This window comes from Mauremys mutica, chromosome 5, assembly GCF_020497125.1.
Source record: "Mauremys mutica isolate MM-2020 ecotype Southern chromosome 5, ASM2049712v1, whole genome shotgun sequence".
Lineage (NCBI taxonomy): Eukaryota > Metazoa > Chordata > Testudines > Geoemydidae > Mauremys > Mauremys mutica.
In genome coordinates, this window is record NC_059076.1 from 12,504,196 (window position 1) to 12,532,192 (window position 27,997).

At 47.3% G+C, this 27,997-nt stretch overlaps 1 protein-coding gene and 1 long non-coding RNA gene across 2 annotated transcripts; one reads left to right on the top strand and one right to left on the bottom strand.

The window, feature by feature from the left end:
* On the bottom strand, nucleotides 1-27,798 carry LOC123371098 (sulfotransferase 1 family member D1-like). Its single transcript, XM_045018297.1, has 8 exons — nucleotides 27,690-27,798; nucleotides 8,698-8,860; nucleotides 7,073-7,198; nucleotides 5,868-5,965; nucleotides 4,028-4,154; nucleotides 1,905-1,999; nucleotides 1,272-1,452; nucleotides 1-841 (listed from the first exon to the last, which is right to left on the bottom strand). Exons 2-8 carry the CDS (start codon nucleotides 8,843-8,845, stop codon nucleotides 729-731), a joined length of 888 nt encoding a protein of 295 aa, XP_044874232.1. The 5' UTR covers nucleotides 8,846-8,860; nucleotides 27,690-27,798; the 3' UTR covers nucleotides 1-728.
* Nucleotides 16,980-21,468, top strand: LOC123371100. Its single transcript, XR_006579701.1, has 3 exons — nucleotides 16,980-16,998; nucleotides 18,861-18,903; nucleotides 20,115-21,468. It is a non-coding gene; the product is annotated as an uncharacterized LOC123371100 (long non-coding RNA).
* Nucleotides 27,799-27,997: the final 199 nt, after the last annotated feature.

The window sequence follows — 27,997 nt, forward strand, 5'->3', positions numbered from 1 at the left end:
TCAGATTGACAGCCTTTAATCCGTGTGTGTGAGTGTGCTCACAGGCAGGCACATTTGACATGCATATGCAATTTGAATGAAAGACTCTTTTGGAGGGCATCACTTAATATCTAGCTCTTCCAGTGCTTTTCCTCTCAAAGCACCTAACGGTCTACACATCAGCTTTGGCATAGCTAGACTTTCTGGAACCTGGTGGTTTGAGTCACAGCAGGCTCAGCTCAGCTTTTCAGGTCTAGTAGACAAACTCGGTACCATGTAGTTTACAGTGTAGGGCCTTGTACATGAGACCTTAAAAACTGAGGCCAAGATTCCCAACGATAGCTTGCTGTTGTTTGCTAATGATAGTGGCTGCATAATCACTCTGGTGGAGTAACCTCAGTATTGCCATCTCCTGTGATTTTACCACAAGACATGATATTTAGTGGGTTTTCTTCAAGCCCCAGCCCCTGGAGTCATGTGGTTATGTGAGAATCTCCGCACACAACATCTGAAACCATCACTGATCCTAGTGACAGTCCAGAGGGGTGGGGCTTGAAGTCCCATCTGCATTATACAAATGGCAGTTATGGAACTGAAGACCCCACAAAAATAGAAACATATGGAAAAAATCATATTTAAAGTAGTTAACAGTTGCTGTTCGCTTTGGTGCTCCCATTTAATTTCAGTTTCTCCCTTGTCCAAGCCAACTAAACACTTAAGCCAGATGGGGGAAGGAAGCTACTGCTGCATCAGATCTCCGTTCGGAACTGCAGTGTCGATCCCTTCATCTTCTCTTTATAATCTGAGTCAAATGCCTCATTCTGGGCCACGGTGAAGTGATTCTTCCAGTCGCCCGCAATACCTGGAGGAGAAAACCAGGAATCACTGAGTGAAATTCTGTGGCCTGTGCTATGCAGGAGTTCAGACTAGATGATCACCATAATAGTCCCTTCTGGCCTATAAATCTGTGAAAACAAAGGAATGATTCACTCTATAGTCTACTTTCCCCCTTCTGTCTCTTGCCTCTTTCAGAGATCTCACGAGTGCTTGGTTAAATGGTGACAATTTTTCACCCTAATTCCCCATTAGTTCCATTTCTCCTTGAGCAGTGTTTTTCCTAGGCAGCTCCATCATTAGCCAGGTTTGGCTGGTAAAGAATAAAACTTGGATCCTGAGATTTTCCCCACCTATGGAAGCAGAACTAGTGGCTGGTTTTTCCTCAGATTATAGCTGTTATTGGCCCTGCTTCCATGTTACCAGCCATTCCTCCTTTCTTGTCAGGGGGCCCTCACCTTTTCTCATAAAGGGAGACACACTGTGATCCATATGAGCTTTTGATACCATCTTATAATTGGCAGTGGGGTTCTTCTGCATCTCCTGGAATGAGGTGTGATGGAGGATTTTATTCACCACATCCTCCTTCAAGTCCTTTCCCAGAAACTGTAACACCTTTTGTATTTCACGTTTAGGATCCTAGAAAGAAAGACACTTTGTCAGATGCCATACAGAATGATGTGGAAACTATTAAAAGGTGCTGGTACAATGTCACTTTTTCAGCCCAGGTGGTGGGGACTGGGGACAGCGAGAATGGAGGGGTTTGGCCTTTCCTTTCAAAGGGAGATCCCTAATCTCCCAAATCCGTGTGTGTGTGATATTATTAGGAATCACCAGATAGCACTATTGCAAATTATATTGGCTAGTTCTGTTTATTTGAATGTACAGGAGTTGGATCTTGGAGACATGCCTATTGTCAGCTGTGATGTAGCTCTTTTCAGAACTTGAGCATATTACCTGTGAAGCCTGATCCCTTTGCCTGATTCTCTTGCTCTCTGAATAAGTATTGTTGATAGGCATAACTGCTTCCTACTTGTTATACTCATGCAAACAAACAACGCATGTGGGGCCAATGAGTTTCTCTCCCTCACCTCTTTCATGTCCTCATAGAACAGGTACAGAATCGGCTTGTCCTTTCTCTTCTCCCACCAGCCTTTCACATGATCATACCAAGGTCCAAACGCAACTAAAGCAAAGAGAGGAGTAGAAAAGAAGGGAAACATTCACATTTAATATGGATTCACTGTGATATCATCAAAGAAGTCAGGTTAAATAGTGAATATTTTGGGTGACTCAAAAAAACCCCATAATGGCACAATCATACCAGGATAATGGGTTGATAGGGAAATAAGGGGGTGCTGGATGACACCCCTTTTGACACAACTCATTCCCGTCCCCCCTCCAGGAATGGATAATTTGAGACTTTAGCTAGGCAAGCTGACTGTCTGAGCATCTAAGGCCTGGTCTACACTACAGAGTTAGGTCGAATTTAGCCACATTAGGTCGATTTAAAAATGAATGTGTCCACACAACCAACCCCATTTTGTCGACCTAAAGGGCTCTTAAAATTGACTTCTTCTTCGAGTGATTGCTCCTATCCATTCCATTCTGTACTCCTCCCCAGTGAGGGGAGTAGCACTAAAATTGACTTTCCTGGGTCGAATTTGGGGTAGTGCGGATGCAAATGGATGGTATTGGCCTCCGGGAGCTATCCCAGAGTGCTCCATTGTGACCGCTCTGGACAGCATTTTGAACTCCATTGCACTAGCCAGGTACACAGGAAAAGCCCCGGGAACTTTTGAATTTCATTTCCTCTTTGGTCAGCGTGGCGAGCTCAGCAGTACAGGTGACCATGCAGTCCCCCCAGAATCGTAGAGCATAGAATGTTTCTACGCTCCCCCTATCATCTCCATCCCTGAGGTTATCGCAGATTAGAAGGTGAAAAAAACTCACTCGCGATGCTCATGCAAGCTCATGCTGTCCTCCCGCACTGATAGGGCCCAGCTTAATGCATGGAGGCCTTCAGTGGCAAAGGCCAGGAAAGAATTAAGTGAGCACAAAGAGCGGAGGCAGGACATGATGCTGAGGCTAATGGGGGAGCAAACGGACATGATGAAGCATCTGTTGGAGCTGCAGGAAAGCCAACAAGAGCAGAGACCCCCGCTGCATCCACTGTCTAACCGCCTGCCCTCCTCCCCATGTTCCATAGCCGCCTCACCCAGACGCCCAAGAACACGTGGGGGAGGGGAGCCTCTGGGTACCCAGCCACTCCACTCCAGAGGATGGCCCAAGCAGCAGCAGGCTGTCATTCAAACAGTTTGATTTTTAGTGTGGCTACAATAAGCAATGTGGCCTTGTCCTTCCCTCCTCCCCCACCCGACCCGGGCTACCTTGTCTGTTATCTCATTTTTTTTTAATTAAGAAAGAACACATGGTTTCAAAACAATAGTGACTTTATTTCGAAGTGAGGAGGGTGGTTGGCTTACAGGGAATTAAAATCAACAAAGGGGGCAGGTTTGCATCCAGGAGAAACACACACAACTGTCACTCGGAAGCCTGGCCAGTCATGAAACTGGTTTTCAAAGCCTCTCTGATGCGCAGCGTGCCTGGCTGTGCTCTTCTAATCGCCCTGGTGTCTGGCGCGAAACGATTGTCTGTTGTTGCTTTCACGGAGGGAGGGGCGACTGACGACATGTGCCCAAAACCACCCGCGACAATGTTTTTGCCCCATCAGGCATTGAGAGCTTAACCCAGAATTCCAATGGGCGGCAGAGACTGCGGGAACTGTGGGATAGCTACCCACAGTGCACTGCTCTGTAAGTCGATGCTAGCCATGGTAGTGAGGACGCACTCCGCCAACTTAATGCACTTAGTGTGGACAGACACAATAGACTATATAAAATAGATTTCTAAAAATCGACCTAATTTCGTAGTGTAGACATACCCTTAGAGATGTTCTAGGTGAATCCTGTTCTTGTTTCTGGACCAGAAACCAAGAAGTGGAGGTTGATGGGAGATGTGTTAATGTTCTTTTATCTTGCCCTGTAGGGGCTTCTGTCTAACTGAAATTTGGATACACTCATGGGAAGAGATTCTCATGTGGTATAATAAAGTATCTTTAGAGCAGCAGAGGATCTGCTCCATAGTTCTTGGCTTAGCAGTGTCACAGCCTGTGAGCTCAGTGTTGTAGGGAGACTCTAGCTTCAAGTTTTACCTTCCCCAGTTACAAACTTCTCCAGGAATTCATCCCAGGTGCCAGGCTCTGGATGCATCTTTGCCATTTGGTAGAAATGGTAATAAGAGACAGCCACATCCTTGGCATTTCGGGCAACGTAGATGATCTGTGGAGAAGAGAAGGATGTTTACCATGATCAATCGAGTCAATGTTAGAGTAACAAAACTGATTGAAAAACAAGAAAATAAATTTGCAAAAATATTTTCAGATTTCCCCCCACCCATATTTTCATTGAAATCTGACATATTTTCAATTCTAAACATTTCAGTTAGCTCTGACATTGGCCAAAAAAAGAGAGGGGTGGGGAGATTTATGAACACTGTGTCTATTTTTCCATCAATTTTCCAACCAAACTTCCAAAAAAAATGTGACCAGTTTTTACAAGTCTTTAAGGCACTTCAGCTGTTTGTAGGTCTCTCACTAGAGTCACTATAAGTCTCATTGGATAAATCACTCTAAGAGCAATCCCTTTCAGGCTTAGTCATGGCATTAAAAGGAAAATCCCTCCAAATTTTGAAAAAAATGAACTGCTCAGAACCAAAGGGGCGTGGCAGAAATTCACAAGGTCACAGTCAACTGATGGGGACTGGCAGAGTAGGCAACATTACTGTTCCTCAGTTATATCGAAGCTTTCACCCAGGGAAGTCACAGCACTTTACAGCCCTGAGTAATGTAGTGTTTTGCAGATGGGGAAACTGAGGTACAGGGAGGTACACTGAGCAGGAGTGGCAGAATTGTGACTAGTACCCAGTAGGCCTAATGGCTACTCTTGTTCTTTAACCATAACTGCTGCCTCCCCCATCAATGCAAAGAATCAAGCTGGAGGGGAGAGAGAAAGAGACTGAGTCCAACAATCAGAATTTCCTTCACAGCTGCCTAGAAAAGAGCACCCTGCTCTCAGGGGGGAAATCCTAGCCCCACTGAAGTCAATGTGGGGCCAGGATTTCACCCTCCGGGTATGTTTACAATGCAACTGGAGGTGTGATTGCAGCCCACAGAAGATATATCTGTTCTAGCTTTAATCTAGCTAACACAGCTAAAAATAGCAGGGAGAACACCGGGACATGGGCTTCAGCACGGCCTGTACAGGCATGCCGGGGATCCTGAGGATGTACTCACATTTCTAGCCTGCACCCCCATGTCCTCGCTGCTATTCTTAGCCATGCTAGCTAGATTAAAGCTAGAGTGAGTAGGCCAACCTGTGCTTCAAATCACTCCTTTGGTTGCAGGGTAGACATACCGTTAGTCCCTGCTATGACCTGGCCCTGGAATCCTCCTCTCCAGCACTGCTGAGGGTATCAAATATGTCTGCAAAGTGCATGGATTGTAGAAATTCAGGGATGATATCTCATGTCAAATTAGGCTCATTTGAGTGATTCATTGTTTGACCATCAGTACTTACGATGGTGGTTGGATTTAGTCACTGAGAATCTTTGTGTGTGTTTAAAAAAAAAAACTAAACACACAGCAGCACTAGAATCCTATGGAAACTCCAGCTTAATCTATTAGTGTATTACTTTCCAGTGGCAAATCTCAGATAGAAGGCTGCTCATATGGAGAAGGCACTGCCTGAGATCTAGGTTCAGCTGCCGGATCTCTCACAGGTTCATTATGTGATCTTGGGCAAGTCACTTAATCTCTCCATTCCGTAGTCCCCCATCTGTAAAACGGGTATAGTAGTGCTTCCTTTGTCTATTTATATTGCAAACTCTGCAGGGCAGGAATTTTCTCTTGCATGTGTATTCACAGAGTGTAGCGCAATGGGATGTCCATCTTGGTTGGAGCCTCTGCTACCGCAATGCAAAGAAATAATAATAACCTTGCAGTTGTTTTCCCAGAAGGAGTCAGGAAGGAGTTGAACAGGAAGATGGGTCTTTACTAATCGGGGAGAGGGCATTTTAGCCAGCTGTGCAACACCTAAAAAATACAAAAGGGATTAAAGGAAAAAACAGCACTATTGCAGCTTTGATCGTAAACTGTTTATACTCAGAAGGCCACTGTTACGAAGAGAGGAATTGGGCCCGCAGCCACTAATAATCCTGAGCTGCCATTCTGTCTCTCTCTACTGGATGAAGTCCAGATAGATGTGGATAAGGATAGAAGTAGATTTAAGCAACTAAAGAACCATACATTGGTTCTGAAAGTGAAGCTGGTGAAATCTCCCTCACTGCTGGGTAGGCAAGTTGTGTGCACATCTGGCAGAGTTTCCACAGGGGGTAGTTTTCAGGAAGTGAGACTAGATCTAATCAGCCTTGTGCATCTCTAACTTTTCTGATTCTAGTGAAATGTACTTATGTGAAGCTGTATGAGAAATCTTCTCTCCCCCACCCCCATCTTTTAATGAGGTGTGACTATAGCTCTGTAAAAACATAGTAGCACATCTTTAAAATGTCAGGGTGTGAACATATAATATTCTATACCCCTTTTAGGGCCAGATTTTCAAAAGAGCTCAGCACCTAACAACTCCCCTTGCAAACAGTGGAAAACTTAACTTTAGGGTGGGATTTTCAAAAGAAAATATGAGAGTTAGGTGCTCAACCTCTGTTGACCATAACTGGGAATTTGGCACCTAATTCCTATAAACTTTCGAAAATCCCACCTTAATCCATTTTTGTATTAAGTTATTTTTAAAACATTTCAGTTCATATTTAAGTTCCTTGTGCACAGGATCCTAATACCATTGACAGTTTGCACTTATATAGGGTCAGATCCAGTGGGAATCTTTCCACTGACTTCAGTGCACTATGGATCAGATTCAGAGTGCCTTTCATTCCAAAGAACTCAGAGTGCTTTAGAAGCAGTAAAGGCTAAATTCTATCCTCAGATCTATACGTGCATCTCCCAGCACAGTCAAGGAGATTTGCTTGTATATATCTGAGGACAGAATTTGGCGCCAGTTAACCAACCCTCCCAACAGGTAAGTATATATCCTCATATTCAGTTTTGGGCAACACAATTCCTAAAGGGAGGGTTGTCAAAGCTCCGATCTCTCCGGGAGCCTGCCTGCAGTGTGCGAATCATTACCATTTGAAATTCCTGGGATGATCAGCTCCATAAAAGGGACCCGAACGTAAATCGCATCCCGTTTACACTTCTCAGCATCACCGTTGTTATAGATCATGTCCACAATTTCACTGATCCAGGTTGTGCCTGGAAATATAAAGCAACCTCACTAAATACTCTTCTAGCATGCAGTAGGCAGGTCATAAGCACGGAGTCAGATCCTCTCCTGGTGTAAATTGAAGACAATGGAGTTATGCCAATTTACACCAGATGATGATCCCTTCTAGCCTCTGGCCTTTAGCAACAGACTTTGAGGGTGGTGAAATCAGTGCTCCTGGGCTTTCTTGGCCTGCGCTTGAATATGTGATGTCAGTAACAAAGTGACTCAAAGGGCCTATCATCATGGAAGTCCAATATCACCAAACTTGATATAACATCACAATGTTTCTGCTACTGCCTGAAGACCCAATGCAAATTTCCCACTAGGCTTGTGGGAAATAAACTACTCACAAATGGAGGTGTGAATTGATAGAATCCTGCCACCCTTCAGCGCTGAGCCTATGTTGAGGGCAAAAAGCCACTTCATCCATCCTGTGAAAGAAGAACTCACCCCCGGCTCATGTTGGTCAGAATCAAGTTGACAATTTCCCTTCCTGAACACTGAGTGAGGGCACTCCTGTTAGCCCACAAAGTCTATGGCATTCAGCAACCGGAGAGTCTATGGCACTTTTCCTCCTGGTAGTTCCCCACTGAGTTCTAATCAGCGCTGCTCCCTTCCTGGAGCAGTAGGCTCAGCGCTGCTTTCCTCACACCTAGCCCTTTGCTCCAGGGACCCACTGCAGGAGTTAGCTCTACTCCACCATGGCTTCCCTTCCCCAGGCACAGCCTATCCCACCCACTTCCTTCACCTCTTATTTCCTGCTCTCTGGCAGCCCTTTATAGGCCCAGGAGTAGCCCAGCCCCCTTTAATTGGATGGATTGGGCTCACGTGCTCTGATGCAGAAGAGCTAGGCCCAGTTCTACTCACAGGCACCAGCTACTGAGCCAATTTCTGGCTGTAAATCTACTACATTCCTAAGAACACAAGAACGGCCATACTGGGTCAGACCAATGGTCCGCCTAGCCCAGTGTCCTGTCTTCTGACAGTGGCCAATGCCAGGTGCCCCAAAGGGAATGAACAGAACAGGCAATCATTGAGTGATCCATCCCCTGTTGTCCACCCCCCAGCTTTAGCAGTCAGAGACTAGAGACACCCAGAGCATGGGGGTTGCATCCCTGACCACCTTGGCTAATAGCCACTGATGGACCTGTACTCCATGAACTTATCTCGTTCTTTTTTGAATCCCATTATAGTTTTGGCCTGGTAGGCTTCTTAGCTTCTTCCCTACATGACAAGGTCAAGTAAAACCCATATATACTGCAGTGTTTTGAATAGGGTTCTTCAATAAAAAGGGATCACGAAGGCACAGATGGAGGAGGCTTTGAGTAAGAGATTTCTATACCTAACTGTGGAATTGATAAAGGGGTTATGATGTGAATGTGGCATATATGTAGTATAAGAGTTGGGCAGCAGCCTCCATTTCTGCCCTGGGTTTGTGCCTTTAAGCTGCATAAGAAGAATCTCCTAATAGATCAGTGGCACTCACCTGATTTCGGGTAGGTGGAAATGAGAAGGTCATCTGGCCTCGCTTGGAATGATTCCACCTGGGCCCATTCTTCAACAATACTCCAGAATAGGGGAACACCACAGACCATTTCTAATTTCCTCCTTAATACACTTTCATCATTTTCCATCCTGGTAATGCTAGGCTAAAGGAAGAGAAAAGAATGTAAATGGAAGTGGTCTGCTTCCATTAAAAAGTGCTGGGAGACCCTCTCTTCCACTTAGCATTTATTTTGCACAGTGGAGTTTGGGAGACTTGTCAATATTAAATTGCTAGTGATAACCCGAGCAACATTCCTGCTTGTGTAATAGTTTTAGGGCTTGTGTGCAATGTTGAATGTTGCCACTAGAAGGTGACGTGGCAAATAGACTTGAGCCTATCCCTAGAAGAGGGAAGCACAATTTACATATTCATTGGGCCAGATCCCCAGCTGGTTTAAATTGGCATAAAGTCAATGGGGCTCTACTGTACGCTACTGAAGAGCTGGTCCATAAAGTCCTGAATGTTAGAAGAGTTCTATCCTAATTCTCAGCAGCAGAAGCAGCCATGCTCTCAGCTGAAGGAAGGAACAAGATGAGAGTAGTGGGGACAGGGGGGAAAAAATGAAGCAAGTCGTAGAATTTTGAACCGATTGCAAATATTATTGAGAATGCAGGAAAACAGCACTCAGAGCACTACAGTAAATGACTATAATGGGAACCAACATTTTGATTCTAGCCAGAACATTAATGGGAATTTATGCATGCTCCAAGAAGAAAAACAACAATAACGATACCTAGCATTTTCATTTATAAAAGGCCAGATTCTGCCACCTACTCAACATGAGTAAGAGGGTCAGATTGTGATCCCTCATCTTTAGCAATATATATCTAAATCTTTATTTGAATGAATTGTCTCCGTTTAGATCCTATAAAATAGCCTAAGTTACTACATATAGCCCAGACTTGTATATTTGCACTTTTTTAAAACACAGCTTGATTGTATCTAATTTTCAGAACAAATTTTGTTTGATGAGAGCTATGATCCTGGCCAATTATTCCCACACACAATACAAATACATTAAAGACGTTCAGGCACTCAGATCCTATGGAAATGTTGTGGGGCATGTAAGTCTGATTGACAGATAAATAGGCAGGTAGATTGGATACTTGAAATCCTCACAAAACGTCACGAGCCATGATAGAAATGATTATTATTAAGATTAGATCTTCAGCTGGTGCTAGTGTAAGTGCTGATTTAAACCAGCTGAGGATGTGGGCCTTGTAGTCTTTTTCCTACATAAAAAATAATGCAAAAATCAACCCCCTGACTCAGAGATGAACAGCTGGGTGAGTGCCATTAAGCTAGCTGCAGGTCATGCTGCACTATATGACAATGGTTTTACTTAAGGTGTATTGGAAGAGGCATCCATTACATAAACAGAAAGATTATCACCGCAGAAATGTATAGTAAAGAACAAAATTGTCAGACACATAGATGAACATAACTTGTTGGGGGAAGAGTCAACATGGTTTTTGTAAAGGGAAATCGTGCCTCACCAATCTATTTGAATTCTTTGAGGGGGTCAGCAAGCATGTGGACAAGGGGGATCCAGTGGATATAGCATATTTAGATTTTCAGAAAGCCTTTGACAAGGTCCCTCACCAAAGGCTATTAAGCAAAGTAAGCTGCCATGGGATAAAAGGGAAGGTCCTCTCCTAAGTTCTCTCTAAGCTGTGTGGCCACGCAGCAGGCTACCAAGGGCCACACAGGTGGGGAGAGGTCCCCTCCCCTGGCCTACCCCAGCCTTGCCTTGCCCAGCCAGAGCTGCCACAGCCGGGGAGAAGCGTCCCTCGCCTGGCCCAGCCTATCTGAAGCTGCCATGGCCAGGTCCGGGACGGGTCATATGGAGTGGAGAGGAATTAAAACCCCAAGACAAGCAGCGGCGACCCCTGCCCATTGTGCTTCAGCCAACTCATGCGGTGGGTTTAATGAGCAACTGCGAGTTAGCGGGAAGTGCCCGAGCTGCCGCCCCAAGACCCAGCTGCACACCGCGGGATGAAATGCCACGCTGCCCTGGGCTCCCCCATGGCTGCTGCCCCCCAGCATGTCAGGCCTGCCCCTGAGCTCGCCCAACCTTGCGAGTCAGCCGGTGGGATCAGGGATGTTGGTGTCATCAGGCATCTGTATTAGGCCTGAATGAACCAAAGTTATTCTATGCTTGCCTAGAGGGCCCCCCATGTTAAACTCTAATCGACCTAGCAGGCCAGTAACCGAGAATGGAATGTGCAACAGCTAGCTCAACCCTGATACTGCCAGGAGATAATGATGAGGCCTGCTTCCACCTGGCTAAGGGGGGGCAGAATAACGGATCCAGGAAAGTAAAACAAGGTAACTGTTTACAGAAGAGTTACTAACGAGCTAAAGTGGTTTTTGCCAAGTATGATTTAACCTGCTTAGTGTAATTGCTAGCTGCATAATGTATTTGCTACATGGGAAATGGGGGGGGGGGTAAAGGGGGATAAGTAGTGTGGGGGTAATGGGAATGCTTAGCTGAAATCATGTATAAAAAGGGGAAAATGGCTTGTATCTGTGTGCAGGATTTGAGATTGCTATGTCTCCCTTGCACCTTATTTGGGCTCAAATAAACTTTGTCTGCTTCTCCACCTTGGTGTGTTTACTGGAGCGAAGCACACCGGGCAACGAACCACTGTTGCTGCTGCCTCGGGCCCTCTGTGCCGGCAACAGGGAGGCAAAGGCTGATCCCCTGTGTGACTCGTGGGGCGTGTGTAACCACGCGCGGGCTCAGTCGTGAGTGCAATTCCAGTGGCTGATGCCGCCAAGGGTGGTTTTACCCCTCCTGTGGGAGCTGGGGAGCTTGAACCCACCCATGAGCACCTCCCCCAGGGAGCACAGGGGGCAGAAGGCAGAGCTCCACCCCACCCCTTGCAAAGCTGCCCACTAGGCCAGCAGCCTGTGAAGCTGGAGGTGCCCACAGTGGTGTGGGGAGGCTGTGTTGGGGGGTGCCCCACAGGCAGCCTCATACCCTGAACTTTTCTGAGCTGGAGGGGCTGCGGGGAGCGGAGCTGCTTGTGACCGTGGGCTGGGACAGCGGTGCTATTTCCCCAGCCCTGCACAGAGAGGCACCCCAACCCAGCCCCGCCAGAGCTGCCGTGGCCAGGGAGAAGCCCCTCCCCCAGCCCAAGCTGCTGCAGTGAGAGAGAGCTAGGGGGTCCTTTCTCCCCACCGCAGCCCTGGGGCTGCTTGCACCCCAAACCCCTCATCCTCGGCCCCACCCCAGAGCCTTCATCCCCAGCTGTAGCCCTCACCACCATTAGGGGTATGGAATGGCTTCCGTATGAGAAGAGATTAAAAAGACTGGGACTTCTTAGCATGGAAAAGAGACAACTAAGGGGGGATATGATGGAGGTCTATAAAATCATGACTGGTGTGGAGAAAGTAAATAAGGAGCGTTATTTACTCCTCATAACACAAGAATCAGGGGTCACCAAATGAAATTATTAGGCAGCAGGTTTAAAACAAACAAAAGGAAGTATTTTTTCACACAGTGCACAGTCAACCTGTGGAACTCCTTGCCAGAGGATGTTGTGAAGGCCAAGGGTTCAAAAAAGAACTAGATAAGTTCATGGAGGATAGGTCCATCAATGGCTATTGGCCAGGATGGGCAGGGATGGCATCCTTAGCCTCCGTTTGCCAGAAGCTGGGAATGGGCGACAGGATGGATCATTTGATGACTGCCTGTTCTGTTCATTCTCTTTGGGGCACCTGGCATTGGCCACTGTCAGAAGACAGGATACTGGGCGAGATGGACCTTTGGTCTGACCCAGTATGGACACTCTTATGTTCTTAAACTGAATATGCATAGACATTTCTGTGGAAACCACTTCTTTTTTAGTGGACGTTTCATGTAGATTTAAAAATTGTTGTTGCCAGGTGAATCCAACTTGCCTCATTCTGGAATAAATCATTTTATGAGAGCTCATTAAACCTGGGCGGTGTCTTGCATGCAAGAGACTAGCTCTCTCTCAAAATAATGGACTACAATCTCTAAGCACGAGAATGTTCTAGCTTCTGTAGCTGTAAAGCAGACCTTTCACCGAATATGAGGGCTTATCTATATTAGCAAAGATCACCAGTATATGTGAATCAATGTTAAATTGTTTTATTACATCAGAGCAAACTCCTAGTGCAGAACAATTTAAACTACTTTAAACCATGTTTATACTGGTTCTCTGAATTCAGTAAAATAATCAGATCAAGCTAAACTGCTTTAAAAGTGACAAACCAGTTTAACTGCATGTACATTAAAAGTTTGCATTGGTGTAAGTTGATTAAGTTACAAAAGAGCAAAATACCATGTGGAGGTGTGCCCTCTAGATACCTGTATTTTATCCCTTTCACTCTAGCTAACTGATTAACCACCCAAAACAAAGCACAAATTGAGGGGATAGGTGGTTCTGTTATGCCCCCACGTCTCAGTGATGCCAATAAGAAAAAACATGTTAAAAGGGGTGGGAAAAGTTGGCACATATCAACATTTATTCTTCCATTTACAGCAGCTCTCCACTCTGCAGTCAATACCAGGAATAGGCAACTATAGATTTTATAAAAATTTCATCTGCCTGGTGTGACAAAGTTCCTCTTCTACCTTGGTGGGTCCTGCGCTTCTTGGCGGATTTGCTCACCTCAGTGATCTTCCTCTCTGGTGGAACCCCCAGTCTGGGTCAACTCCTCCTGTGTCTGATCAGGAGTTGGGAGGTTTGGGGGGAACCCAGGCCTGCCCTCTACTCCAGGTTCCAGCCCAGGGCCCTGTGGATTGCAGCTGTCTAAAGTGCCTCTTGTAACAGCTGCATGACAGCTACAACTCCCTGGGCTACTTCCCCATGGCCTCCTCCAAACACCTTTTTATCCTCACCACAGATCCTTCCTGCTGGTGTCTGATAATGCTTGATTGTATGATAATTCCTCAGTCCTCCAGCAGCACACCCTCTCAGTCTCAGCTCCTTGTGCCTCTTGCTCCCAGCTCCTCACACGCACTTCTCTCCTCTGGCTCCTCCTCCCCTGACTGGAGTGAGCTCCCTTTTTAAACCAGGTGCCCTGATTAGCCTGCCTTGATTGGCTGCAGGTGTTCTAATCAGTGTAGCTATCTCCACTGCCTTCTAGAAAGATCTTAATTGACCCCAGGTGCCCTGATTAGCCTGCCTTGATTAACCTGGAGCAACTGCCATTTGGTTACCACGGTGCTAGGGATTTGTTTAGCCTGGGGCTAACATACCTGTTCCTCAGTACTTTACTGTAGCCATCCGGCCTTGCCCCATCACATATCCACCCCCTCTGCTCAATACCATAGGGTTGGGCAACTTGGGACGCAAGGCAGTGTGCTCATGAAAGACCATCAGCGTTGCCGTGGTGGCATCCAGCCCTGTGCCGTATGCGGAACTGGAATGGTTGGAGGGATAAGAACCACCTGGTGACCCTTGCATTCTTTTCCTTATTTCTCTGCATCCACTGGAAGGGTGCATGGTCCGTCACGAGTAAATCGCCGGCCCAAGAGATAATAACGCAGTGTCTCCATGGCCCATTTGACAGCAAGGCATTCTCTCTTGACTACTGCATACTTCTGTTCTCTTGGCAGCAGCTTTCTGCTTAGGTAGAGAATCGGGTGTTCTTCATCTCCAATCATTTGTGACAGAACTGCCCCCAACCCCACCTCAGAAGCATCTGTCTGTAAAATAAATTCCTTGGTAAAGTCCGGGGCTATGAGTATGGGGTCATTACAGAGGGCTGTCCGAAGGTCTATGAATGCCCCCTCTGCAGCGTCGGGCCACTTCACCATGTCTGGACCTCAAGCCTTCACCAGGTCCGTCAGAGGACTCACCCTACAGGCGAAGTGGGGAATAAAACGTCGGTAGTAGCCTACCACGCCTAGGAACGCACGGACCTGCTTCTTTCGGGTCGGCCGGGGCCAGTTTTGAATCGCCTCTAGCTTATTAGTTTGGGGCTTCACTATACCCCTTCCTACAATATATCCCAGGTACCTAGCCTCTGCTAGTCCTATGGCACATTTAGCAGGATTAGCGGTGAGGCCAGCCCACCTTAAGGTGCGTAGTACTGCCTCAACTTTCTCCAAGTGGGTTCCCCAGTCTGGCGTATGGATGATGACATCATCTAGGTATGCAGCTGCATAGCTAGTATGGATGCGCAGCAGCTTATCCATGAGGTGCTGGAATGTGGCTGGGGCCCCATGTAACCCAAAAGGGAGGACAGTGTACTGGAATAGCCCGTCTGGGGTGGAGAACGCTGTCTTTTCTTTAGCTTCTTTGGTCAGGGGAATCTGCCAATACCCTTTTGTCAGATCCAGTGTAGTCAAGAATCGGGCACTACCCAGTCGGTCAACCAGTTCGTCGATGCGTGGTATGGGGTATGCATCAAATTGGGATACTTCATTCAGTCGGCGAAAGTCACTACAGAATCTCGTGGTACCATCAGGTTTGGGCACTAGAACAATTGGACTGCACCACTGACTGTAGGATTCTTCAATAACGCCTAATTCTAACATTTTCTTTACTTCGGCCTTGATTTCTTCTCTTTTGGCTGCTGGGATTCGGTAGGGTCTCAGTGTTACCTTGGCTCCAGGGATCGTGCGGATATGGTGATAGGTCTCAGTCGTCTACCCCGGTTTTGTAGAGAACACATCTCGGTTGCGATTAATCATGTCGGCTGCCTCGATCTTTTGGATTGGCGTCAAGTCGGGTGATATCTTCACTTGCTCATGTAAGTTATCCTTCTGGGGAAGGGTCTCCCAGGTGACTAAGCATGCCTCTCGATCATGCCAAGGTTTTAGAAGATTAATGTGGTAAATTTGCTCCGGTTTCCTGCGGCCTGGCTGCCACACCTTATAGTTTACCTCTCCCACGGCTTCAATCACTTCATAGGGTCCCTGCCACTGGGCCAACAGCTTGCTTTCTGCTGTGGGCACCAGAAACATTACTCGATCCCCTGGTTGGAACCGTCGAAGCGTTGCTTGGTGGTTATAATGGGTCCGTTGGGTCTCCTGTGCTTTCTCCAAATGTTCTCGTACAATGGATGTAACTTGGGCTATCCGATCCCTCATCTGTAGTACATGCTCGACTATGTTCCTTCCGGGATTTGGCTCCTCTTCCCAGGCTTCTCTGGCTATATCCAATATGCCTCGGGGGTGGCACCCATATAGTAGTTCAAACGGAGAGAAACCTGTGGAGGCTTGTGGAACTTCCCGGATGGCGAACATGAGGTAAGGCAATAGGGTATCCCAGTCTTTCCCATCTATCTCAGCCACCTCTTTCCTGACGTTATCATATCTAGGGTCCTCTGCCTGGTCCCGTCCGAAAGTCTCTCTCCCAGGACTAACCTGCCTGAGCTCCCAAGGGCCGGCTTCTGCTTCTTCCAACGGCTCGTTGCCATCACGGCTGGGGCCAGCCTCCGGCTCACCTTCCGTGTTGGTAGTTTCTCTGATGGCTACTCGTGTCCATCTACCTACTAGCGCGGTCTTCTGGCCCTGGGTCAGGATCCGGGTTCCCAAAGCCTTCGCGGCCTTCCTTTCTTTTTTTGTCTTCCGGGCCTTTTGGGCGGCTGACAATAGATCCTGAGAAAACTCAGAAAACATTGGGGGTTGACATTCCCTCAATGATGAGTCGCTGCCAACAGGGTCTCCACCTCCCTCCAGCCTCTCCGGGGGGAGTAAATTATCAAACCCTGGATAGTCCCTCCCAATAACTACAGGATATGGGAGTTTAGGAACAACGCCCACTGTCACCTCAATGGGGTTCCCCTGAACCTCTATCTCCACTGGAATGGTGGGGTAATGTGTAGTGAACATGCTGTGCTGGCAAACCACACCCGTGTTTATTACATTTACTCCTGGCTTATCTTAAGGTAAAGCAATGCTCAGGTTATTGATTAAGCATAGACTAGGCAATAGCGCACGTAGCCCCTCCAATAGCTCACGTAGCCCCTCCAATAGCTCACGTAGTCCCTTCACCAATTATGATATATTGCACAAGGGGATATGGCTATGGGTGAACCAATCAATATGTTACAAGTAACTATGATCTCATGCTCTTTGATGTAATTACTAATAAAAACCGAGCTCAAGAGAGCTCGGGACGCCTGCTTGACAAACCTCTTGACTCCGCGTCTCCTTGATCCCAACATCTGGTGACCCCGACGTGATTCACCGGATCCCGAGGACCCCTGCTCATCCGACTGGAATAGTCTAGGTGCACCCGCTGGAAACAGCCACTCGTGAGTATGGGGGGCGATTTATCAGTGCCACAAAAGGCTCATGCTAAGGAATTATTTAAGCTCATTGAGGGGAGCGGTTGCCCAGCGGTTACGCTGCGGCATGTAGAGGATTTTGTTAAGGAAATAGAATGTCAATGCCCCTGGTATCCCGAAGAGGGGTCCCTGCAGCAAGAGGATTGGCAAAAGATAGGAACACAGCTCTTTGAGAAACCGAGAGCAGCAGTACAGCACCTGCTCATGTGGCAGCGCTGTACTGAGGCAGTGGGAAAACTGGGGCCACAGGCGTCTCTCACTGCCGCCCCGCTTCTCGCGCTGACGACACCGCCTCCGTACCCGCGGGTGCTACCACCAGCGCCTGCGGTGTCGGATACGGGGCAGCGGCCCTCGGATCCCTCCGTTGATAAAGGAACTGATCAGCCTTGTTTCTGGGGGAATCGTGGGGGCTGCGTCCGGGCGGCGGTTGCGTTGGCGCGTGAGACGGGGGAATTGAGTTTGGAGGAAGAACATCAGTGGGAGGGGGAGTTGCCCATGTTAATGCCTATAACGGCAGGAGTCGATGCACAGGGCAATGCCGCCAGAGAGTGGACGGCGCTACCGTATACAGTACTGAGGGAGGTGAGAAAAGCTATCACGGAGACAGGCATCAGGTCTAATTTCGTGGCAGGCATCTTAGAAGGAATTGGAAATGGCTACACGATGGCTCCACAAGATTGGAAAGACTTATTTCGTATGGTGCTGACCCCCGCCCAGTATATGGTGTGGGACAGTGAGTTCAGGTTAGCTGCTGTAGGATACTCAACCCCAGCTGCCGTGCCTGACCAGATTTATGGAGCAGGCCAATTTAGCACTATAGAGAGACAGTTGGAGTTAGACCCAGACACATATATTCGTACTAAACTTAGTGTTATGAGAGCTTTCAGAAGGGTTCCCGTAAGTGGGAAACCGACTAGGTCTTTCACAGCCACCCGGCAGCAGCCTACAGAGCCGTATCCGCAGTTCATAGATAGGCTCAAGGAAGCAGTACAGCGGCAGGTTGATAACGAGGAGGCACAGACAGAGCTTTTACGGCAACTGGCCTATGAGCAAGCTAATGCTGATTGCAAGAAGGTACTGCAATCTATAATACATCGCCCCTCGTACACTTTAGCGGACATGATTCAGGCTTGCGTGGATGTCGGTAGTCAAACCCATGCTATGGCTCTTTTGGCGGGGGCTATAAGACAAGGTAATAAACCAGCAGGAAATTGTTTTAATTGCAAAAAACCGGGACACTTTAAAAGCCAGTGTAGGGCACCCGGAGGGGGAGCACATAAAGGAAAACCCCAGGAAGGGGGTAGGCCCTCCAGAAAATGTCCTAAATGCAACAAGGGGTATCATTGGGCAAATCAATGTCGATCAGGACTAGGGCAGGGAAACCAGTGATCGGGCCCTCCCCAAGCCCCGGAAAAACAACGGGGGCGGAAGAATTGACTAGGGCGCAACCGGCAATGATCGGCAGTGCTGGAATAGACTTGTATAATCAAGAAGAAAAATCCTCATTCTTACCGGGGGAAGTTCTTTTAATGCCTACTCAACTAAAAGGGCCCCTTCCTGAAGGGACGGTGGGCATTATACTCCCTCGGTCATCAGCAAGTAAACAAGGAATTATGGTAGTTCCAGGAGTGATTGATGCTGATTATCAGGGAAAAATATATGTTCAGTATTGGAGTCACCTGCCTTTTACTTTAAGACTAGGGGACTCCTGGGCACAAATGATACTGTTGCCATATGAGCTCCCTGGAGAAAAATCACAGGTAACACGTACAGGAGGTTTCGGATCCACCCGTACTGAAGGCGACAGCGACTCTTCCTTTCACCCACAGGTGGCGGCGTTGGTACACCGAATATCCCTGCACAAACCTCAACGTAAGTATATACTCCAAGGTAAGTGGCTGACCGGTTTGTTGGACACAGGGGCGGATGTTTCTGTCATAGCTGAAAAGGATTGGGAACCTAAATGGCCTTCTGAGATAGCCCCTGCGGTATTCGGGGTAGGAGGAAGCCAAGCATCTAAAAAGAGCTCTCAATGGTTACCGGTAAAATCCCAGGAACAAGGCCCCATAATAGCATATATTCAACCCTGCATATTGCCTTTACAGTTTAACATTTGGGGAAGAGATTTGTTAGAACAGATAGGGGCAAAACTGGTTTTGGAAGATGAGTAAGCCTCAGGCTCTTCCGTTACAGTGGAAAACTGATAAACCAGTCTGGGTAGAACAATGGCCATTACCTAAAGAAAAATTAGAAGCTTTGCAGCAATTAGTTGAGCAACAATTAAAAGATGAACACATTGAGCATACTACAAGCCCGTACAATACTCCTGTTTTTGTAATTAAGAAAAAATCAGGAAAATGGAGGCTCCTTCACGATTTGCGGGAAATTAATAAAATACTAGAACCAATGGGCCCCCTGCAGTGTGGCCTCCCCAATCCAAATTTAATCCCTTATGACTACCAGGTAGCAATAATTGATTTAAAGGATTGTTTCTTTACAATACCGTTACAGGAAAAGGATAAAAAGTATTTTGCATTCACAGTGCCAGTCCTGAACAATGCCCAACCCACAACACGTTATCATTGGAAAGTGTTACCCCAGGGCATGTTAAATAGCCCTACCATGTGTCAGTATTTTGTAAACACTGCTCTTCAACCTTTCAGAAATAAGTTCAAAAAGCTACTTGTATACCATTATATGGATGATATCTTAATAGCCGGTAGGCCCCTACCCACCACATGGAAAAGTGAGTTAACGGATATCTTAAGTCAATCGGGTCTGGTAGTAGCCCCGGAAAAAATACAGGAAGCCGAACCTTTTCAATATTTAGGTCATAAAATGCTTGCAGCATACTCCATGCCCATACTTCCAAAACTTACCTTGCCAAAAAAATTAACATATGTAGTACTACAGCAAATTCTGGGATCCATAAATTGGATAAGACCGTATTACAAGATTCCCACATCTATGCTAACTCCACTGTTTAATGCCCTAAAATTAGGAAAGCAACCGGGAGACATAATATCACTAACAAACGAACAACAGGAGGTAGTGCATAAGGTCAACGAAGCCATGGCAGAAAGGGCACAACGGCATTATCAGACGACCGAAGTTCTTCCTGCTCCAAAGGTAACCTATCGTCAGCTACCTGGCCCGGAGTGGAGCGAACCTGTGCCACTAATCACCTGGGGGCGCGGTTACGCAGCTGTATCAACACCAAGCGGCCCGCTCTGGGTACCTGCACGATACGTTCGACCATACAAGGATGGCGTGGCATCAGGGACTGAGCAACCCCATCCCTGACTTCAACATACACTTATATGATGAACAAGGAAAAGTGACAACGGGCCGAAAACGAGGGGGCCAACGAAATGCACCTGCCACATGGGGCCAAGTGAAGAACCTAGCTAATCAGGCTGAACAACTGTTGGAAAAAACAAGACAAGAGAAAATGGCAGAGAACTATATGATGGCATTAATAGCCTCCTTAAATGCCAATTCTGTACTTTTGTTAACAATAATTATTTTCAGTTTAACTACTGTCCCTACGGAAGGGGGGCCGGTAATGACTGGGGGGGTTCGTCTTAATATATGGGAGGTATTTGCAAAGACTTTAAACCAAAGTACCTTCTGCTTAACGGAGCAGAGGGCGGTGGGGGAGGTGCTAGGATCTTGCCTAATACCAGTATGCCATAATCCCAAAGACATCAACAATGATACATGGTTTTATAATTCTCTAGAACAAAATTCTCTAGAACAAAATTTAATAGTCACGCGGCCCTCATTAGTAAGGCCGAATACGTCGCGCTGGCCGTATCCCTGGTCGGGGTGCCCGGTCTGGTGGCACGAAACAGTAAAAACATTAACGCCTTAGCCTGCTCGGCAGTAAAAGCCTTAAATACAACTTCTAAAGCTCTAGCCTTGTTAAATGAGGAACAGGGCGAATTAAGACATGGACTTTTGCAAAACAGAGCGGCCATAGATTATCTTTTAATGCAACATCATTATGGGTGTGAAAAATTTGATGGTATGTGTTGCTTTAACCTAAGCAATAATGAAAAAGCAGTGGACAACCAAATTGTAAAACTACATAATTTAACAAAAGAAGTTACTATGGATGTTGATTTTTCAGAATTTTGGGACTGGCTTACTGGATGGCTGCCAGACCTATCCTGGCTAAAGCAAATGTTTGCATATGTTATTGTTATAGCTGCAGGATTAATAGCTTGTTGCTGCATATTACAGTGTATTCCTTCACTTATTAGCCTATTTGTCCAAGGCTGCCCTTGGCAACGACTTAATACAAAACAGAGCATTCATTATGCCTGCAAATTGCTTAAAAACAAAAAGGGGGAGTTGTAGTGAACATGCTGTGCTGGCAAACCACACCCGTGTTTATTACATTTACTCCTGGCTTATCTTAAGGTAAAGCAATGCTCAGGTTATTGATTAAGCATAGACTAGGCAATAGCGCACGTAGCCCCTCCAATAGCTCACGTAGTCCCTTCACCAATTATGATATATTGCACAAGGGGATATGGCTATGGGTGAACCAATCAATATGTTACAAGTAACTATGATCTCATGCTCTTTGATGTAATTACTAATAAAAACCGAGCTCAAGAGAGCTCGGGATGCCTGCTTGACAAACCTCTTGACTCCGCGTCTCCTTGATCCCAACATAATGGCTCATGGCCCCATGCACACATGTCACTGCTACACGTTTGGCTTGCAGCAGCCAAATCAGTGTAGCTATCTCCACTGCCTTCTAGAAAGATCTTATCTGACCCCAGGTGCCCTGATTAGCCTGCCTTGATTAACCTGGAGAAACTGCCATTTGGTTACCACGGTGCTAGGGATTTGTTTAGCCTGGGGCTAACATACCTGTTCCTCAGTACTTTACTGTAACCATCCGGCCTTGCCCCATCACACTGGCTTTTGAAAATAAAAAGTTACTTTCTGCGTTGGAGATTTTAAAGCCATCAGGGTTCATTATGATCATCTAATCTGACTAGCTGCATTACACAGGCCTGAGAATTTCATCCAGTGATTCCTACATCCATCCCAATCACTGATTTTGGAAGCCTCTCTCAGCACTACACAAAAGACCCAGAGAGCCATTATGGCAGCACTCTCCATAGAGAAAATCATAACACATAATACAAAGAGTGTTGAAAAAGTACTGGCCTCTGTCTTTTCAGCCCACTTATACTCAGCAGTGGCTTAAGCTGTTTCAGTAATTAGAGGCGTTTCTAGTTTCCTTTATAACACTCTTGTTTACTTTGTGGTGTAGGAGGTCATGAGAGATTAGCAAACTCCAGAGACTGACGTTAATAGCTCTGAAAAGGTCTTTGCTGCTGCAAGTTTTCATTAACCCATATTTGTGCCATATTTGCCCGATAACTTGTCACATCACCCACTGTTATGCAGTCAGCCTATACTGATGAGTATGCCTGTAAATAAACCATGTAAGGAAAGGTCCTGCTATCATTAGGGTGACCAGACAGCAAGTGTGAAAAATCGGGACGGGGTGGGGAGTAATAGGAGCCTATATAAGAAAAAGCCCCAAATATTGGGACTGTCCCTATAAAATTGGGACATCTGGTCACACTAGCTATCATTCACTTGCACATGAGCTTATGCTGCCATGAGAATTGAACAGTTTTCTCTCTGTTTTTGTTTTAAAATCTCAGACTTAACATTGCACTGACATAGATTGTCCCCTCTGGCATTACTAGCCATGACAGGGGAATGTTTACTGAAAATCCTCATGAAGATGAACCCAAATTGCCCCATTGAGGGAGCAAGGTTGCCATCTCCCAGACCTTTCGATTCCACAAGATTCACCTCGATCCTGGGGGGATCTGCAAGAGGCCACGGCCATCTGTACAAAGGCCCCACATTCCTTCTCTTGTTTGTTGGACACCCGAACCCCCTGCCAGTGCCATTGGATTCCCCCTGTGGCTGTGGAAGTTCCCAGGTTCCTGGGACGAGGGCTGTCAAGATAAGTCAAAATGGCCTGGAACAGTATTATTTTTTTCAGGCATCTTCTGGGGAGTTGGAGGGTGGATGATATGCATCTCCCTGATTCTACTCCAGCCTTCTCCTCCCCCAGTGTGGATCTTAGAGCCTGCAGTGAGCCCTCTGCAGAGTCTAGGAAGTGCAGGGGGACGGTGCCAGGGAGGATCTGGAGCTCCAGTTACATGTGGAGGAGGGGAGATGCACACACCGGATCTCCATGCAGCTCTCAGCAGGGATGATTCTTACACTAGTCCTACTGTATGTGTTAGGCAGTGGAAGAGTTAACTGAGCTTATGGTTGTTGGGAGACCATAGGTGCCTATGTTAGCCTTGATTGGGAAAACAGGATGGCAGCTGCAGATTGGCTGTCATGATTGTGTCCCCATTAGGGCTTAGCTCTTTTATAATGTGTATTGGCCAAGGCCCTACTTAACTTGCAGAAACTGGGGATTCCACAATATTAGGCTTCCACCACGATTTTGACAGTGGGAGCCCCCACTGTCAGCCCCATGTTCCCTCTCTCAGCCCCAGGCCCCTGCTCTCAGCCCCGGGTGGCCAATAGTGGAAAATGGCGGAAAAGTAATAATGGACTTTATTATTGCAAATAACAAGGTAATTACTTTTCCACAGCTTGTCTGCAAGTGAGCTGCAATTTTTGACAATCATCCCACAATTCAAGTAGTGCCTTAGTAATGGCATTTTGTTTAGTTCATTCTTAAACAGAGCAGAGTGAACTCTTTGCCATGAATTGTTTTTCAGCCCGAGCTGGCCTTTTTCTGTTTGGAAGTGAGTCATTAGAAGACTTTGATTTTGACAAATGTATTTATTATCATTATTGCAGTTCTTTCTATGAGCCTCAACTGAGACTGGGGCCCTACGGTTTTAGGTACTCTATGAACAAACAGCTAGAGCCAGCCTCTGCTGTGAGAGCTGACAGTCTACACAGACAAGGGATGGAGAAAGGATGGTGAACTGGGACACGGAGAGAGTAAGTGATGGGCTGACCACGTCACCGCTCTGTGCCTCAGTTTCCCCATCTGTGTAATAAGGATAAAACATACTGACCTCTTTTGTAAAGTGCTTTGAAATCTGCTCATGGAAAGCTGTGGCAGAGCTGGGACATGAAGCCAGGTCTCCTGAGTTTCAGTCCAATGCCTTATCCACAAGAACATGCTGCTTCTCAGATGTGTGTGTTTGTGGAACATTTTGTGTGAACTTCTCCTGGACTAGAGGCCATTTGCAAACTAGGTTTGTTACATATATTCAGTATTCTCAATCATCCCCGTGTGACTGGTCCTATGCAGACAGCAGCCCTAACAGCAGCATCTGCCAGCAAAGCTTTGCCCTCACATCTGTGTTCTTTTGCTAGCAGGGGGCAGATCACAGTAAACTGCTGCCTGGAGAGAGTTTTTTATTGCCAAAATGAGTTGGAAAAACAGGAAGGCAGAGTGAGTCCCCATGCATCAAGAGAATGAGGTGCAGCTTTATGCAGTGAGATTGGAGTCTCTGGAAGAGCGTGTTGATCTGCAAAGGAATGTGCACGTCATGGTTTTTCTGACAGAGAAGAGGAGGGCACTAGCGCAATCCCTTGGGAGAAGAGGGAGGAGGAGGAGGAGGACTCCAACAGCCAAGAACAAGGTACGGTGCAGGAGGGGGAATTTTTGATCACTAATCACATGATCCGTCCATCACATGCTCCCCGCAGAACACTCGAGGGGAAAAAGGCATAAAATGATTGAAATGACTTGGTTTGTCAGCAGGACAAATGGGTGGATTGACTGTGAGTTGATAATTTGACATGTTTATCTGTAGACAAGTTTTAATGATTGTTCAGTACCTGGAGGGGAAGCAGCATAACTGACATTGGTAAACGCTCTAGACTGACTAAAATAACAAAATACACAACAATTCAGAAGAGGGGGGAAAACAGGTACTAAATAAGAAGTTGAACAAGTAACATCCCTGTGACGCTTTCCAAGGATGCCCAGAGTTGTGAGGCCCCTTGCTGCTGTCTGCCCTTGGTGTGAGGAAGCGTTGGCTGTGCCTGCTGGGAGTCAGCTCCCCAACTCCATTGACCAGAGGCAACACAAGCCCTCCCCGATAGGCCTTGCAGGCCCTGCTGTCTCTCTACAAGTTAGCAATCAGCACACTCCAGCTCTTAAACCCTCTGAACCTCTTCCCGGCGGCTCCACCTCTGGTCCACTGGACACTAGCAGTATTCACAGATTTGCTGCTTCCAAAGGAACAGTACCCCCAGCTTATCAGTTTCACCTCAGATCCCCGCTCCACTTAACACCCAGCACTGACACGTTTATAGTCAAATAAAGTAAAAGTTTATTTAACACAGCATAGCAATCCAAGGCAGGAGGGATCGCTCAGTGGTTTGCGCGTTGGCCTGCTAACCCCAGGGTTGTGAGCTCAATCCTTGAGGGGACCATTTAGGGATCTGGGGCAAAAAAATCTGTCAGGGGGTACTTGGTCCTGCTGTGAAGGCAGGGGACTGGACTCAATGATCTTTCATAGTCCCTTCCCACTCTATGAGATCGGTATAGCTCATATGAGAGAGCAAGTAGAAATATTGGAAACAGATGGTTATGTACAAAACAAAAACATAACATGCCTTCTAGACTTAATTAACAAAATACTCTGATGTCTTGTAGAGTATTGCTCACCCAGAATTTCATCGCCAGGCTGGCTCAGCCCCTTTCACAAGACAAACACAGTTAGCTTGCTTCCTTGATGAAGGAGTCTCTGCGTTTCCTTGTATCCCCCAGATATACCCTAACAATCCTCTGTCTTTAGTCAGAAACAGGACACCCCCTGCTGTTTGTTGTATCCTGTGAATTTCCTCTCTGGTAGTTTTCAAAACCTTTTCTTCTGCCTGGGGCTCAGTATGAAAATAGACCCAACATTGCCATGAACTGTAAGCCTGACACACATATGACCAGTCAGGAAAATAGGCAATTTGGTACCGCTTGCCTGAAAGGAACTTGCCAGAGTTATGTCACCTCCTGGTGACCTGCTTTAACTTTAAGACCTTAGGAACATAATTTTCAGTATAGATACTTAACTGCTTAAATCTGATCTGTACACACATTTTGCTGTGATTGTGTTAACCAGCGGGCTAGCGGCTCTCAGTAGAGACCTCACATACCCCTTTTGGTGAACTATTTTACATACATCTGACCCAGGAATTCCCGTAAAAAAAACCCTATGCACTCCTGTGCCCTCTGCCAGCTGGCATGCAGAGGTCTCTGGGTCACAAGTCTCTTAATTCAAAATACAGTCAATGGAGCTGAAATGAGTATCATAAACTAAACACAACACAATAATTCCTCTGAAGGCTGCTTTTGACTGGCTTCTATTAAAACTTGTCAGCTCATTGGACCTGCCCATTTAACTGATAACAAACCTACATCCCTATAAACCACGGGGGCAACCTATGGCACGCACACCAAACACGGCACGCCAGCCGATGGTGAGTGGCACGCTGCTGCCTGCCGCAGTCCCGGCCCCCAGCCCCACTAACCCCCCCGCCCACCGCTCTCCCCTGCGGGGGCAGGAGGCAGAAGCTTAGTCCTGTGGCAGCCAAGCTTCCCCCTCCCCCGCTTCTTCCCCCAGCCTGGTGCTTTCCTGCCCCTTCTCCTCTCCCTCCCTGCGCCAACCAGCTGATGGCCCTTGCGAGGGGGAGGGCGGAGAGTGGCAGCGTGCTCGCTGCTCCGTACAGGCCACAGAGAGGGATAGGGACGGGGCCTTGGGGAAGGGGGTGGAACAGGGCACAACCCTTCCAGCCCCCTGCCATGAGCCGCTCAGGGCAGGGGGCTGGGAGCACCCCCACGGGCTGAGCACCCCAGCCCTCTGCCCTGACCCCCACACACACTCAGCCTTCTGCCGTGAACCCCCCCACAACCCCAGCCCTCTGCCCTGACCCCCCCCACACTCAGCCTTCTGCCATGAACCCCCCCACAACCCCAGCCCTCTGCCCTGACCCCCCCCACACTCAGCCTTCTGCCGTGAACCCCCCCACAACCCCAGCCCTCTGCCCTGACCCCCCCCACACTCAGCCTTCTGCCATGAACCCCCCCACAACCCCAGCCCTCTTCCCTGACCCCTGAACCCCCCCACCCACACCCAGCTTTCTGCCCTACACCCCTCACACCCCCCAGCCCTCTGCCCTACACCCCCCACACACCCCAGCCCTCTGCCCTGACCCCTGAACCTCCCTCCCTCCCTGGTCTGGGGTCCCGGCTGCCAGCCCCTTGCCAGCCGGCGTCCCGGCCGCAGGCCCCGCTCAGCCCACTGCCGGCCTAGGTGAACAGAACCCCAGGCTGGCAGTGAGCTGAGCAGGCTGGCAGCATAAGATCAGAATTTTAATTTAATTTTAAATGAAGCTTCTTAAACATTTTGAAAACCTTGTTTACTTTATATTATATAACTCAACTATTATTGTATGTACACTTACAGAAAGAGACCTTCTAAAAATGTTAAAATGTATTCCTGGCAGGCAAAACCTTGAATTAGAGTGAATAAATGAACAGTCAGCATACCACTTCTGAAAGGCTGCCGACCCCTGCTATAAACCTTACTCACTGATCCGAAGTTAAGGACCCCCTTGTGCCGTAAAGCTGGGGAACTTACTGTGTATTCAGTTTGGTTGTTGTAGGCTTTTTCGCTGATCAGAGCCTAGGATCCCTTCTGGGCTCTAGCAGTTTTCGTCCTTCAGTTGCTTTCTAAGATCAGCTTCATTCCTTTCCTCTTCCCCAGTGCTATGTTACAGGATTTGCCTTCTGAGAGGCGGAGTCTGGCTCCCTGGATTTTATTTCCAGGAAGTGGAGATCAAGATTTTTTGGTTAGAGTTCAGAGTACAAAGCTGGATGTGTGATCAACTTGGAAGCCTGAAGGCAAAAGCTACCTGAGTGCAAGAGCTACTGCTCAGAAAGGGATCC